Source organism: Amia ocellicauda, chromosome 17 (assembly GCF_036373705.1).
Source record: "Amia ocellicauda isolate fAmiCal2 chromosome 17, fAmiCal2.hap1, whole genome shotgun sequence".
NCBI classification, from domain to species: domain Eukaryota; kingdom Metazoa; phylum Chordata; class Actinopteri; order Amiiformes; family Amiidae; genus Amia; species Amia ocellicauda.
This window is the reverse complement of record NC_089866.1, coordinates 14,541,177-14,557,679: the sequence shown is the minus strand read 5'-3', so window position 1 is coordinate 14,557,679 and position 16,503 is coordinate 14,541,177. Positions and strand designations below refer to the sequence as shown.

Below are 16,503 nucleotides of genomic sequence, written 5' to 3'. Positions count from 1 at the left end.
CCTTCTATGAAAATGGTTGAACCTGGCGGAATGCCATTCCGACAGACAGTACCACAAGCTCACCGACTGCAGGGAGACACATTGAAAGCGGACTATCGTAAACACGCTATTCAACTCTGTTGTGAACCACGACAAAATACACATGACACAATAGCCCGGGTTACTTATAAATGTCGACATTATCTACATGAGATTGATCAGCGAATATCCACAAATAAGGCAGAAGGCAAGCTATATATCCCTTTTCTTAGAAAAATGGCTTCTTCCAGACTTGTCCAATTAGGTTGATCCAGCGCAGCGTGCGTGCGGTGCATGATGGGATACCAGGCGAATGAATGAGAGCTTGAACACGTTGCCATGGCGATGGTAGATGCTGTGCAGTTCGAGACGGATGTTAATCAAAATGAATAATAATAGTAATTAGTAATAATAATGATTAATAGTAATAATAAAGAATAATTAATAAGTCAAAGTATTCACGAAAATACAGGCACTCCAGATCACCTTCGTTGTATCTGGTACTGACTGATTTATTTTTTTCGTCATAACGCTGTGAATATTGTGCTGCATAGTTCTTCATACGTTTTTAACACCACTCCAATATTTGTAGTTATTTTTTTGCAGCTACGAAAGTAATGCAACTGCAGTTCCGGACGGGGCCACCGGGGGGCCACACAGTTCTGGGAGCCGGGACAGATCCGGGGTCTCCATGGCAACGGGGCTGTCAGTCGGCCGGTCCTCATCAGCTGATATTGAGAAAGTCATTGCGGGGAGACCGGCAGGCGACCTACTTCCACCCTGGCCGTGTTGTTACTGCACCTTGAATTATGTCTCTCCTCAATTTTAAACATTGTCTCCAAAGCCCACTGCACTTCTTATGATTTTTTTATTTGTGTATTTCTTACATTCTTGAGTGGGAGAAGCAGGCGGGAGACTAGTGCCAAAACACACACACACACTGATCATCACATTATAGAATTTATTAATTTATATTTGAATAAGAACAGATTTCTTTAAAGTTTATTATATAGTTTTTGGCATGCATACAAACACAGATATAGGACACACAGACACACAGAATAAAAGATACACACACTCAGACACTCACACCCACACACTCACACACACAGAAGGACTTGCCCCGGCACAGACACACAGACACACAAAGACAGAAAGACATACATATATGTAGCAGTAATTAGCAGAATTCATTGATATTGCAGTTTTAACAGGGGGGAGGGTGGGGGTCCCAGCCCCCAACCAAGATATGAGACAGATTGGGGGGGGGGGTTAGAAAGTGCTAGAGGCTGGCAGTCAGTCAGTCTGTCAGTCAGTCAGTCAGTCAGTATCTCAGTCAGTCAGTGTCTCAGTCAGTCAGTGTCTCGGTGAGTCAGTCAGTCCGTCAGTCAGTCAGAGGGATGAGGGGGTGGTGAGAGGAGAGGGGGTATGATACTAATGCCTTTCTCCTCAGTACAAGGTTTAGAGTTTGGAGGTCAGAGGTCAGTGATGCTGTTCCAGTTCCCTCAGGGTTGATGGCTCAGTCAGTCTTCTCTCTCCCCCGTCCCGTCCCGTCCCGTCCCGTCCTCTCTCTCTCTCTCTCGCTCTCCGGGACAGTGTAGGTCGGCAACTCTCCTCCAGTGACAATCCTTGCAGATGCCCCTCCCCCTTCAACGTGACATCATCCTGACGAATTCTGCACAGATAGAGGGAGAGGGAGAGAGGGAGAGAGGTGAATCTTCAAACCCAGGCACACTGCTGGAGTCTGGGCTCTGTATAGATTCTGCACCCAAACTTGATCGGGGCCCACCTGTAAGATGTCACTGTGGACGCAGGTGAGTCGGACCTGGTCTCACTGTCACACTGAGGTTGATTCAAAGTGTTACTGTGTTTATTTTAGCTACATTGTGCACTAAAATAAAATTAACTGTCTTGATAAAATGAAAACGAAAAAAGCTTTGGCAACTTGTAAGGGCCTGGGTCAGGTTTTCAAAACACACAAGAAGTATAATATTTCTCCCTCCCCTGTCGTTCTCAGTCTCTCTCTGTCTCTCTCTCTCCCTCACCTTCAAAGTCCACGTGTCCGTCCCCATTCAGGTCAATGTCCCTTAGGATGTCCTCCAGGTCCCTGTGTCCCACCTGCTGCCCAAGGAGCTTCTTCATGGCCTCTCTGAGCTCTGCCGTGCTGATCTCACCATCGCCATTCGTGTCAAACTGAGAGAGAGAGAGGGGGAGAGAAGGGGGAGTGGGGAGCGAGGGAGGGAGAGACAGGGAGGGGGAATGGAAAGAGAGGGAACTGTCACCAACCAACTTTGTCCCTCTTTCCCTCCATCCTCAATTCCACCCTGCCCCTCCCTCTATTCCCTGCATCTCCCTCCCTCTTTCCCCCCTCTCCCCATCTCTCTTCCTCCTCCCCTTTCTCCCCCTCCATCTCACCTCTTTGAATGCGTCTCTCAGCTCTTTCACTCCAATCATGTCTGCCGTCTCTGCCAGCAGTTTGGGTCCCATCAGCTCCACAAAGTCCTCGAAATCTACATGACCTCCCACTGCAGGACAGACAGATGGACAGTCAGTCAGTCAGTCAGTTAGTCAGTCAGTGTGTCAGTGTCTCAGTCAGTCAGTCAGTCAGCCAGTCAGTGTCTCAGTCAGTCAGTGTGTCAGTCAGTCAGCGTGTCAGTCTGTCAGTCAGTCAGTCACTCACAGTTCATGTTGATCTGCTGGCTCAGCTCTATCAGCTCCATCTCAGTGGGCATGTAGCCCATGGTCCTCATGCAGTTGCCCAGGTCCTTACAGCTGATGAAGCCGTCTCTGTCCTTATCAAACTCCTTAAAGGCCTCACGCAGCTCTGCACACACAAACACATAAACAAACACACGCACAGACAGGTGAGAGAGAGTCAGTGAGATATGGTTACATAGACAGTTCGTAACAGACACAGAGACACACACAGATACACACACAGATAGACAGACACAGACTCACCGTCAATCTCCTCTGGTCTCAACTCACGGTCCTGTGGGAAGACAGCAGAGAGAGGTCACAACAGGGCATCACCATAGTTAGCTGTAACAGTACTTCCCTGGCAATATCATACTGACTCTATCACACAGACTCTTATCACACAGACTCTATCACACTGACTCCATTACATTGAGAGAGAGCCAAGAGTCAAGTCACCACAACAATCAAAACCACTGACCTTAACCTGTAGGAGACATAAAACGAAAATTACTGTTTAAAATTAATAGATTAACTTAACAGGTATATTACATTTGCAGAAAACCTAAAAATATAAAAACCCAAAGAAAGGCAGACATCGACAAGGTACAGACTCAGTGACCACAGACCATCCTGGGTCGCCAGAGAGGAGTGGCTGTGCAGGAGATTGAAATAGAGACGCACTTCCTGCTATCCTGCTCATTATTTTTCATTATTATTTATTCATGTATTTTAATGATGTTTAATGTATATGTTTTAATGTACCTAATGATCTATAAATATATATTTGCTTGTTGTTTTTATGTATCACCTGCATCTTACATGCTTTAGCAAAAAAAAAAAAGGTCATGCCAATAAAGCTCAATTTGAATTTGAATTAGAGAAACTGAAAGACACTCAGAGAAAATGAGTGAAACCGACAGACAGAGGGAGCCCTGCGCTGTGCCAGTCTGTCACACAGGGGGTCTGCTTAATGACAGAGACTGAGGCTGACGCACAACTCTTACCATCACATAAACAACAGCGCCAGTCTGACACACTCACTCTCACACACACACTGACACACACACACATACTCACTCTCATTGACACACACTCACACTCTCACACACATTCTCACAGATAGCCCTGGCATTAAAAAACACAATAATAACAATACAAAACAGAGCACAAAAAGGAGTAGTTTCAAACACCCAATATACACCAGCAGATGTGTCTGTGTGAAAGTGTGTCTCCTCAAAGTAGCCCCCCAGTCCCCGTCCTCGTCCCCCCCATGTCGTCTTCATTTGCAACCAGCTGAGTTTCTTAATGACTGACTGGCTGAGTGAACTAACTGCACTATTCTCCCTCTTTCCTCCTCTCTTGCTCTCCATCTCTCTCTCTCCCCCTCCCTCCTTCTGCTCCTAGAGGTATGAGGTGGGGGTGGGGGTGGGGGTGGAATATAATTAATAGTTTTGTTCTGTTTTGTTAAAATCAGTTAATAAAGTGTATTTAACAGTCAAAGTATCTCCCTATCAATTTCTCCCTTCCTTTCTCCTCTCCCCTCTCATCCTCTCTTCCCCTCCCCTCCTCTCTCGTACTACCCAGTCTCTCTGCTGCCAAAAACTGCATTAGTGCACAGAGCTCAGTGAGGCCTGTGTGTCTTCAAGCTGTTTAATAAACGGTGTGAACTCCTGATACAAAGACAAGCACTGCTGTACAGTAGTGTAGACACAGGTGGGGTAGTTGGGGGTTACACTGTAAAATTTCTGATGGAAGCATTGTCTATAAATTATGTAAAATATATCTGTACAATTATAAAGTCTGTGTATTGTGTTTACTTTTTTAGGATTGTGCTTCATTTTATTTGTTGATTGTTTTCTATTTTACTGTGTCTGAAAACGCTTTGGCAACACCTGTGTGAGCCCATCGTTCCGATAAAGTTAGTTTTGAATATGAAAATGTGAAAACTCCAGCGCAGAATGTCCCCACCTAGCCACCATCGCAAGGCTGGGAGGAGCCACAGCACCAGGGCCACAACTATTTGTCAAGCAGGTAGCTGTCACCGGCACAGCAACCAATCACAGAGCCCCGTGACAAGGCGGTAAGGCAGACCAGAACCAACAACAACGCAACCGTATATCGTCTGATGGGTCTGTAGGTGGATCAGAAACTTTTGATTGGCTGCAGTAAGTGCCCCAGTCACAGCATAGCCCAGCAGTAACTGCCCCAGTCACAGCACAGCCCAGCAGGAACTGCCCCAGTCACAGTAACTGCCCCAGTCACAGAATAACCCAGCAGTAACTGCCCCGGTCACAGTAACTGCCCCAGTCACAGCATAGCCAGCAGTAACTGCCCCGGTCACAGTAACTGCCCCAGTCACAGCATAGCCCAGCAGTAACTGCCCCAGTCACAGCATATCCCAGCAGTAACTGCCCCAGTCACAGCATAACCCAGCAGTAACTGCAGACAAACAGATAGACAGACACACACAAACAGAAAGACACACAGACTTACGTACAGCCTGCCTGCTCTCTGCGAATCCCTTGCGGAGGAAGATGCAGGCGGGTCCCAGCAGGTTGTGCATGAGGGCGCAGTTCTGTGCCAGCGCCACCAGGGGCTCCTGGAATGCCCCCGGCATGCCCCCCACCCCTACCCCCGTGCCCCCCCCTGCCACCGGCTCCTCCGCAGACTGCACTGCTCTGTAACTTCGCTTCTCGTCCTGGAGCATCTTCCGGGGAGGGCCCAGGAGAGGGGGGGAGGGGGCAGAGACAGTGTTAGAGAGAGAGGTCTGAACCTGCTAACAGTGCACAGCTCTGGGGTCTGAAAGGGGGAACGAGGGCACTCGTTCAGAGAGACAGTCAGTGTCTCGGTCAGTGTGTCAGTTAGTCAATGTGCCAGGGTGTCCAGTCAGTCAGGCAGTCAGTCAGTTTCAGTCATTATTTAATAACACAATATTAGTTGTATCAACTGAATGACACACAATGTTCCACACTACACACACACTTACACACACAAAGCTCCAAAACACACTGACATTTTTCAGTCTCATTGTGTCATAACTGTTTACTGAGACTCATCACAGTAGCCAGAGAAGCACTGCACACTGTCAATCTCACAGTAAACAGGAGAAAGAAAGGGAGAGAGGGAGAGAACGTCAGGCAGGAGTGGAAGAAGGAAGGTGGGGGATAGGAAAGTGTGTGTGTCAGTGCATCAGTGAGTGAGGGTGTCAGAGTGTGAATGTGTGTCAGTGTGTTTGAGTGTTTGAGTGTGTCAGTGTGAGTGTAGGAGAGGAGGCCATAACCTGCTGTGATGTGCACTGCTGATCAGCACACAACTACAACATTGCAGTTAGAGTTTCCAAACCCGGGAGAAAATTCCAGGCCTGGGTTTTTCGAGTTTAAAGTTTATAAAACCGGGGTCCCTGGGGCACCCGGGCTTTGTGACAAAATTATTTCATAGGCATATAAATAGGAAAAATAAGCAATATGAAAATAAAAATAAGTAAATAAAAAACACTAAGCTCACTCTAAACTTTTCCGATGGTGCTTCTCTCTCTCTCCTCCCTCTCTCTCAAATGCAATTATACAATACTTTCAACCCAGTGTGCGCACCACGGCACCTCGCAGGCGCACGCCTCACTCTGTGACACACTGTTGGACACATAAAACATATTAGTTGACTGAACTCCTGAAATCTTATTTTTCCCCTTATTTTATTCATTAAACGAGAACCCCTTGCCATATCAAGAAGGTAATAGTAAATAAGTAAAATAATAAATGCCTTTTTTGTTGTCTGTATTTTATGTGGAACTGAAATTAAACACAAAATCAGTTAATAATAATAATAATAATAATAATAATGATAATAATGATAATATTATTATCATTATTATTATTATGTATTAATTCACATAGTTATTATGTATTGATCATTTGTATAAACTGAAGCGACCTTGTACAGCTCCCATCTCTTTGCAATACCTTGTTTGGATACTTTTTGCATCTGGCTGATTGGCCATTTATTTCTTATAGAAAGTAGAACCAAACTGAGATTGGATCGGAACATTTTTCTTGAACTCCTCGTATTTTTGCTACAGTGCTCAATTATACTGTAGGTTTTGCCAACAGGTTACTGAATTAACATTCCCGCTTCAGTCTTCTCATCGAATTAAAAAATACACGAAAGAATACATTTGCTGTTGCACTGTGCACACAAGTATGATTTGTTTTTTTGTCAAACCCAGTTTTATACCTATGCTAAACCCGGGCATAGTGGAAACACTAATTGCAGTCTCTCTGTGTGTGTTTACATAGAGAGAAAGAGAGAGAGATAGAGAGAGGGATTTTATAATTTGGATAAGAGGCTACATTGAAAGGCTACTTAACCACATTGAAAGAGTGAGTTACACTAACTGACTGACAAATTTACTAACTGACACACTAACTAACGGACACCCTGGCACTCTGGCACACTGACTGACTGACTGCATACTGACTGACTGACATACAGAGAGACAGAGACAGGCAGATGGACAGATGTATGGACGACCTGTATCTGTAACCCCCTGATTGCTGACCTGGAGCTGTCTGGCTTGTTTGGCTGGTGATAAGCTGAGGGTTGACGTGTTGGCCCTGCACTGGCACAAATCAGTATGTCTATTTGTAAATATCTGTTCCACTTTCTCCCTCCCTACTCACCCTCTCTTTCTGCTTCTCTCTCCCTCTTTCTCCTTGCCCTACTCATCCTTTCTCTCTCTCCTCCTGACACTTCTTCATTCTCTCCCTCCTCTCCCCCCTTTTTCTGTATTATAAATGTAAATCTCTCTCTATCTCTCTGTCGCCCCTTATTCCATAACTATCCCTCTCTCTCCCAGTCTCCCCTCCTCCCTCTCCCTCTCTCTATCTCTCCTTATTTCCTCTCTCTCATTTCCCACATCTGTAGTATAAATATCTCTCTCTCTACCTCTCTCTCTCTCTCTCTCTCTCTCTCTCTCCCTCCCTCAGGTTGTAGGCTGTGAGGGGCAGCAGTGTAAGAGAGACGGTGCAGTGGGGGTTGGCGGGGTGATGGAGAATAGGCAGAAGAGCTGGATTTCGCTCACACAGCCTGACTGGACAGCACTGGTGCTAAACCTCAGCTACAGAGGGCTGCCCCACTGCCATTCACTGGGATAGTGTGGTCAGTTAGCCATTCTCAAAGCAGAGTGGGACATATTCCTCCCAGGGCTACAATGTATTATTATTATTAGTTCTGGGGAGGTAGCAGCAGCTTGAATTCAATCTCATTTTTTAAGCCCCCAACCATAGTGCCCCGCCATAGTGCTGATAAGAACACACATATATGAACACATATGAAGGACAGAGACCCTGTGTTAACCCTGGCAGTGCTGCCTCCTCTGTAGCCCTGGGTTTATCTCTCCTCCTCCTCCTCCTTCCCTCCTCTCTCTGCCCTCTGTCCTCCTCTCTCGCTCTTCCTCCCCACCCCCCCCCTTGTGGCCGCCTGTCACTTTACAGCCTGTGGAATGGACTGACGAGGGGAGGGAGGAAGGAGAGAGAGAGAGGAAGAGAGAGGGGGAGGGAGGAGGGAGGAGAAGTGCATTGAGTCGAGAGAAGTAGAGAGAGAAGAAGACAAGCGATTGACTCTACTGCTTGTTTATCTATCTGTCAAGCTAGCACTCCATCCCCTGCCCTCTCTCTCTCTCACTCTGCTTTAGTCTTTGTCCAGCCTTGTGCTGCTCCAGTGCCTTGTCTGTGTGAAGTATCCAGCTGGACCATTTTTTATATTTCTTGGCCAGGGCTACAGCAACAAGGCAGTGCTGTACAGTGCAGTATAATGCTGTACACTGTAGTATAACACTGTACAAAACATTGCAGTGCAGTATAATACTGTACAAAACAGTGCAGTGCAGTAAAATACTGTACAGTACAGTGCAGTAAAGTGCAGTGTAATACAGTACAGCATAGTGCAGCCCAGCACAGCACAGCACAACAGTAATTCAGCACAGTGGAGTCACAGCATAAACACACAGCAACATTAACTCGTAAAGCCAAGCACACACACACTCAGACAAAACGAACGTTACAAAAACAACCCAAACAAACACAATAAAAACTAATACTAGCACAGGAGCCTGGAAAACAAGTGCTTACCTTCTTGGAAAGGCGTCTGAGTGGAGATTTCACACAGTTACCCATCGTTCAGCCCTGGCTCCCCTCTCTCTTTTTCTCTCCCCCTCTCTCTCTTCTTCTCTCCCCTCTGTCTTTGTCTCTGTCTGTCTGTCTGCCTGCCTGCCTGCCTGTCTGTCTGCCTGTCTGTCTGTCTGTCTCTGTTGCGCAGTCAGGCTATCAGGGGGGAGGATGAAGTTGTCCGGTGCGTCTCTCTCCTGCCTGCAGGGGGGGGCACCCAGACTAGGGGGTGCAAGACAGCCATGAATGGGGGTTCTGGGGGGGTGGAGGGGATCCCCCGAAAACTCAGACAAGGAGAGAGTGAAAGAGGAAGAGAGGGAAAGATTGAGGGTTTAAAGTACAAGAAAAGTCCTGTCACTTAGGAGAGAGTGAGACCAAAGGAGCAGACACACATACACGGAGCCACTCAGAGAGAAAAACAGAGAGGGAGAGAGGGAGAGAGAGATGCATGCATTTCTTCCTGGTGAGAGATGTAAGCGCTCAGAGCAGAAAGTGGAAAACAAACAAATTTAAAAAAAAAGATGCAAGAGCAGCTTATTCCTTCACTCATTCACTAACTCACTCTTTCACTCCCTCGCTCTCTCGGTCCTGCACAGACTGGAGCCTGAGCCATCCACACACGGAGATGGAGAGAGAGAGAGGGAGAGAGAGGGAGATAGAGGGAGGGGAGAGAGAGAAATGAACAGACTCTCACAGACAGCCATGTCAACCAGTGCTACCTTCCCCCAAGCAAAGACAGACACACTAATCCAAACACACACGCACACACACACTTGAATACACACACACACACACACTAATCCAAACACACACTCAAATACAGAAACACACAGACACTCACAAGACACACACACACGCATGCACGCACGCACACTCACAAACACACAGAAACGGGCAATTAACTCAAGCAGACTTGGAGTTACAAATTATATTTCAGAAACAGATGGAGGAATACGAATGGGTCTCTGCTTCATTAGTGCGCTGTGCACGGCTGCCATGCGTAGACTGGGGCACATTGTGTGTTCAGAGGGGGGCAGGCTGCCCTGTGCCCACTGTAGCCGCTCGGGGCCACAGCAGGTCCCCAGTTTAAGAGTTTCAGAGCCGCACACTGGCACACCAGACCTCTGGAATATAGGCTGTGACCGAGTGACTGGTCTGGACAGCAACAACGAAACTCTCAGCACAACATAATTAACAAAGAAACAAATAATCTAATAGATAGATTGATAGATAGATAGATAGATAGATAGATAGATAGATAGATAGATAGATAGATAGATAGATAGATAAGAACAAATTAATATATAAAGAAACAAATAAATGAATGAATAAACCATCTCTTTAGGTCAGATGTCTGATGGGACTTGGGGGCAAGGAGAGCTGTGTCCACTTCATGTTAATAAACGACGTGGTGCATTCACCTGCCCCTGGCCTGCTGTGTCGATCCAGGTGTGGACAGTGTCCACTGTGACAGTGATGCTGCAGAGAGAAGGAGAGCCCTGCTGGAGGGCCTGTAGCACAGACACACACACGTACAACACACAACACGCACACACATACGCCATCACCCTGGGCCCCACTGCAGCGGTGACTTAGGGACAGTGCTGACCTGCCTAGTTAATTAATTACAGAGGTTCTCAATCATTCTCCACCTTCAGAGAAGTCAGTCTGCACACAGTCAACCTGTCATTCAGTCTCAATGTCTGTCAGATCAGTAAAATGACTTAACTGTGGTTTCAAAAACAGCAAAGCACAGATAACAACACAAAACCTCAGTACACACATGACTCCATCTCTCCCTCTCTCTCTCTCTCTCCCTGCTGAAGGGACAGTGAAATGATTCATCCTTATGAATAACAAACATAGTCCAGCGTCGACACTCCCCACATGCCCCCTGCCTGCCCCCCCGCCCAGTGCCCCCTCCCCCCCACTCTTACCCCCGCCCCCTCAGGCTCCTTCTGTGAACTTCAGCACAAATCAGCCTCACACAGTCAAATTACATCACAGCACACACACGCAAGTGCGCAGCAACACACACACACGCATGCACATATACACACACACAAACACATATACACACATGCACACACACACCCACATGCAGCTGTACACATATACAGGCACACACACACATACACACGCACACACTGATATATACACACACAGGTAGAGGAGAGGCGTAGCCCTGTGAGGAGGGATGATGGAGGGATGTGTTTTGAATTTAAGGAAGACAGAACTGGAGTTCAGAATGTGCAGAGCTCCCAATTACAGCACTGACACCCTGAGACAGGAGAGAGGGAGAGAGGGAGGTGTGAGGGACAGGACAGAGGAAGAGAGAGAAAGAGAGAAGGAGAAGGAGAGTGTCATACAGACACACAGACCTGTTTTGATTAGCACACTGCAGGACCTTTCCAGAAGGTCGTGAGGAGCCCCAGGCACCAATCAGAGCAGGGGGCTGGGGGCTAATGCACCAATGAAGGACCAGAGCACCAGAAAAATGCACCAATCACAGCAGGAGAGGAGTCTGTGTGGCTTAGCCCCCTGGGAGTAGAGCTGTCAATCACAAAGGCACTAGCAGGCAGACAAACACACACACTGTCACCTTGGCAAACTCACACACACACTCCTTCTCACACACATAGGGCAGGACAGGACATTGCAGAATAGGACAGCACAGGTCAACTTATTTAAATGCAGCATAGCACAGCCCAATACATTTCACCAGAGCGAACTCGAGTACAGTAAGTCTAATCTGCAACAGCACAGTGCCATACAGTGCAGTAAAATGCAGTTTAGTTCAGGACAGTGAGAATAGTTAAGTACAATACAGTACAAAATAGATAGGTACAGTTTAGTATAGTTCAGTGCAGTACAGTAAGTATAGTTAAGTACAGTGCAGTACAGTATACTATAGTTAGGTACAGTCCTGCAGAGTATAGTACAGTATTGCACATACCTGTCTGTCTGGCTCAGTTGGACAGTGCGTGTGAGAGTGTGAGAGTTAATATAGAGAGAATGGGATATAGGGTAGATGTGTGTGTATGTATGTGTGTGTCAGAGGGGTTACTATGTTATGGTCCACTAGCTCTGTTTCTTTTGTGTATGTGCAAGCTGGTGTGTGTATGTGTGTAAGAAAGTGTGTGTGTATGTATGTGTGTGTCAGAGAGTGTGTGTGAGAAAGTGTGTGTGTGTGTGTGTTTGTGGCTTCAGTGATATTATTTCAGGATTGATACATTATTGCTGTAATATTAATGGGAACCTGATACAGACAACAGCAGGGGAGTGAGAGAGAGAGAAAGGGGCATAGAGAGGGAGTAGTCAATCAATCAGTCAGTCAGCAGAAGGTTGACAGAAGGTTGGCAGTATGCTGGCAGTAAGTTGCAGCTGTGCAGTTAGCAGTGGGCCAATGTTGTCTGCTGCTTGGAGTCTCTCCCTCCTTCTCACCCTCTCCTCTCTCTCTTTCTGTATTCTTTCACCTGTCTCCCTTTCTCCATCCTCTGTCTATCCCTTATTGCACCCTCTGTGTCTCCCTCTCGACCTCCTCTCTCTCTCTCTCTCTCCCTCTGCTGGTACAATACAGAACAGTGCAAGGACTCTCACTGCTCTACTAACAGACACTCTGGAAGACCTCAATGTGTCTCACTGTTACAACATCAATATTAGGGTCTCAGAGCTGCTGTATCAGAGTCATACAGGTAGAGTTGGAATCTTATACTTGGAGTGTGAGAGTGTGAGAGAGTGACAGAGTGACAGTGTGGGAGTGGGAGAGTGGGAGAGAGTGAGAGTGTGGGAATGTCAGAGTGTGGGAGAGTGAGAGAGTGAGAGTATAAGAGAGTGAGAGAGTGAGAGTATTACAGAGTGACAGTGTGGGAGTGTGAGCGTGTGGTGGTTAGTGCGAGAGTGAGTTTGATGTGGGGGAAGTACACAATTAGAAAGCACTGCATTGTATCTTATCTTATTATTCGCATTTATTGTATTGTATTGTAGTGCATGTGCTGTGCTGTAGTGCTGCCGTACTGTGCCATTGTGCTGTGTCACTCTGCTGTGCTGTAGTGATGTGCTTAGTGCTGTGCTGTGTTGCTGTGTAATAATACCAATGTATTCACTGCATGTACAAATGTACTACTTATAATAATGTATTAATGAGAACAGCCACCCCACGACCACAGCAGCTGGCTCTCACAACATGGACGTGACTCTTACATATATATATATATATATATATATATATATATATATATATATATATATATATTTTTTTTTTTTTTTTTTTTTAATTAACTGAACTTCTGAACTGACTTTTTATAAATGTCCTGTCTGCTCCTGGGGGATAGAGTGACTAATTAGTTTAACCCAAATGCAAAACAAAAAAAGACTTATGTGTCAGAGCAGTGAGGCTGACGGGTCTCCTGTGAGAAAGTGTCCTTCCCTGTGCCTTTAGCAGGGCTGGCGAGGGGGGGGGGGCTAAGTTGCATAGCTGAAGGGAATGGGATGGGGGGTGGGTACGACCGACCATCAGAAATATATGTGATTCGGTCAGAGTGACAATCTAACTCACTGTTATTCTGACTGACACATTGACTGATAGGCGGATGGACTGACTGACTCACTGTCAAAAACCCATAAATACATAACAATGCCTTAGGAATGTGCAAAACCAGTTCCACAGTCTCAGCAATACTGTACTGACACAGGGCCTCTGAGCTCACAGTGCTAATACCCCACTAATGACATCAGTACTGACACAGCACTACTGGATCTAATCTGACACAGTCAGACAGAGGTGCTCAGGCCGTCCCTGAGGGGCTGAATGCTGCCAGCATGAATCACTAAGAAGATGCTTCACAGCTCTGATCAGGGGTGCAGGTGTGCACAGATGTGCGCAGGTGTGTACAGGTGTATAGGTCAGGCGTCCGTGTGGTTCAGGGTTACAACATCGTCAGCAGGTTGTAGTGCTCACGCCTGTTGTTGGGGTAGCGTTGCTATAATGCTTTATATTGAAAGCCTTTGCTTGGGCGAGGGTGAATATGAACATGTGGATGAAGAAGTCCTATAGGTTTGGCTTCAGTAGCCTTGGGTCTGTTTCCACTGTGTGACCAGTAGAGACGCGCCAGGAACTCCCTCAGTGCACAGAGTCTGACTGGACTCCGTGCTGAGTAAAGCCATGTCCCTGGACTGTCACCGCCTTACACAACCCATATACTTTACTTTTAATACAGGACAGGCAGTTCCTGGCACTGGCCTGCTGTGTCAGTCAGGTGTGGGACAGTGTCCACCGTGACCGCTGCTGTGATGCTGCAGAGAGAAGGAGAGTCCTGCTAGGGGGTCTGGCTGTAACACACACACACACACATACAAAAGCATGTACACACACACACACACACACACCATCACCCTGGGCCCCTAATTAAATAATTACAGAGGTTCTCAATCACGACAAAGAGCAGGTACTGAAACCAACAACACCTTCAGTCTGGATTTCTTGTGACTGGACTGGACACTGCTGGGCTGAATGCTGCTGGACTGGAAACCTCACAGGTAGCCACTGCATACTCAAACAGCAAGACCCACTAAATAATATAAGTAAGTAAATCAATCAATCAGTCAATCAATAAGACTGGTCTTGTCCTTGCTCCCCAGCTCTCTGCACAGCTCACAGGCTGGTCCATGGGAATCTCTACATTCAATTAACTCATTAATAATTAATTTGTTAATTATTAACATTTGTTTCCTCACTCAATGGCAAAAGCAAACACACAAAAAACGCCCACAATTCCTGAAAGTATAGGCAGCATCATTTTCCAGAACACCCCCCAAAATCAAACCGGCACCCACTTGCGAGACGCTTCATTGTGCAGGTGCACAAAACCTACTTGCATTGAATGAAGTCCGCCTCTCCGACCGCGGGCAGCCAATCTCAAGCGCCCCTTGTAAGGAACCAGACCTCGAACCCGCAACCACAGACACACTTCACCCGGGAAGGCAGGGCTGCTACGGAGTTGTTCCTCTACACTTACACACACTGACCAGCGCTGAATCGCCCTGCTCTGCCGGCTGCAGTGGAGTGCACACACTGTTGCACGAACGATGTCTCTACATCTAATGCACTTGTAGCATCAGCATCCCTCCCATAGCGAGAGCAACACGCTTCCCATTCACCCGCCCCAGTGGCGCTGTCAACCTGCACGTTTTATTAGCGTGCATCAGTACATAACAATCATCATCATCATCATCATCATTATCATCATCATAAATAGCCCCCAGGACTTACCTGGCCGAATACAGAGTTTAGGATCGGGTGTAGGGTCTGAGCCAGACTGGAGTCGGGCTGTGTGGAGGCGGCGCTGCTGCTGCTGCTTCTACCGGAGCGGCCGGAGGAGCGACTGGAGGACGGGGGCAGCGGGGAGGTGGAGCCGGGGGAGAGCTGGCTGTTGGCGGCAGAGTGGTCGGAGGCCAGGCTGAGAGACGAGCCCCCTGCCCGGCTCCTCTCCCTGCTGCTCGGCTCGAAGAAAAACGCAGCGTCCTCAGTGCTGGGGCGCTTGGAGTGCGGGGAGGGGGTCAGGGCAGGTGAGGGGGTACGCCGGGCCGGATCGGGGTCTCCTGGCTGCGGCAGGGGAGGATGCTCCCCCCGGCCTGGCCTGTGGTGGTGGTGCTGATGGTGGTGGTGGTGGTGCTGGCTGGGGGGCCGGTGCTGTCTGGACTGCTTTCCCCGGTCCGTCGCTCTCCTGTCAACCGCACAGCCCCCCTCCCTGCCCGGCTGCTCTCCTTGACTGTAGCCGGGGGCGAGGGGAGCATGTGACTGGCTCCGGTTCCCCCTCCTCACCCCGCTCTCCCTCTCCCTCTCCCGGCTGCTGACGGCGTGCGGGTGACACAGGGGTCTCCGGGAGCTGGTGTCGCAGTCGGCCGGCCAACACGACTCCTCAACCGGACGAGCTTGAGTCCTGCGACCGCTCGCCGGGTTCTCGGGCTGGGCGGCGGATCTCCGAATAGCCGCTGAGGATTTTAACAGCGAGGTTTTGGATTCGCTTTTCGGCATCGTGTTGCTCATTGTAATTAGCCGTGTTAGATTGTTATTTGATGATTATTCTGATTTACTCTGATTGTTGTTCTGGGCACTGTAGCGCCGTTACTGACAGCTATTTTCTTTGCAGTGGAAGAAAATGCAATTTAAATAGCATGCCTCAGAAACGCACACATGCCTCTTCGCTATCCCGGCGGTATCCCCGTGTGTACGTTCGTGTACACAGCTGCATGTGCACAGGTACATACATGCATGTGTGTGTATGTGTGTGTAAATAGGTTGACAGCAGCGTATCGTTATGAAAACTCTCTCTCTGGCTCTCCTGATACCCGTGTCTTCCGTCTCTCTCTCTCTCTCTCTCTCTCTCTCTCTCTCTCTCTCTCTCACACACACACACACACACACACACGATACAAAATATTCCCTAAACAGACACCTGCCGCTGACACTGAGTGGGCCGGCCGGGGAGTCGGGGCAGAGACGGCGGCGGGGAACGGCGTCGCCTCGCTGTTAAATACGGATTATTGTGGATCTGTATCGGCGTGTCGCTGTGTGTCAGACAGATCCACACGCAGCGGCAGGATGCTCTGAGTTGCCAGGCGT

General features: G+C 47.9%; 1 protein-coding gene across 2 annotated transcripts; it reads right to left on the bottom strand.

The window, feature by feature from the left end:
- Positions 1-965: 965 nt before the first annotated feature.
- cabp1a (calcium binding protein 1a) lies at positions 966-16,303 on the bottom strand. Of its 2 annotated transcripts, XM_066689711.1 has the most exons (7): positions 8,844-10,114; positions 5,216-5,416; positions 2,980-3,010; positions 2,699-2,842; positions 2,434-2,543; positions 2,064-2,211; positions 966-1,693 (listed from the first exon to the last, which is right to left on the bottom strand). In XM_066689711.1, exons 1-7 carry the CDS (start codon positions 8,886-8,888, stop codon positions 1,668-1,670), a joined length of 705 nt encoding a protein of 234 aa, XP_066545808.1. In that variant the 5' UTR covers positions 8,889-10,114; the 3' UTR covers positions 966-1,667. The 2 variants fall into 2 exon arrangements, with proteins under 2 accessions (XP_066545808.1, XP_066545807.1); XM_066689710.1 differs by lacking the exons at positions 5,216-5,416; positions 8,844-10,114 and adding an exon at positions 15,151-16,303.
- Between the last annotated feature and the right edge of the window lie 200 nt (positions 16,304-16,503).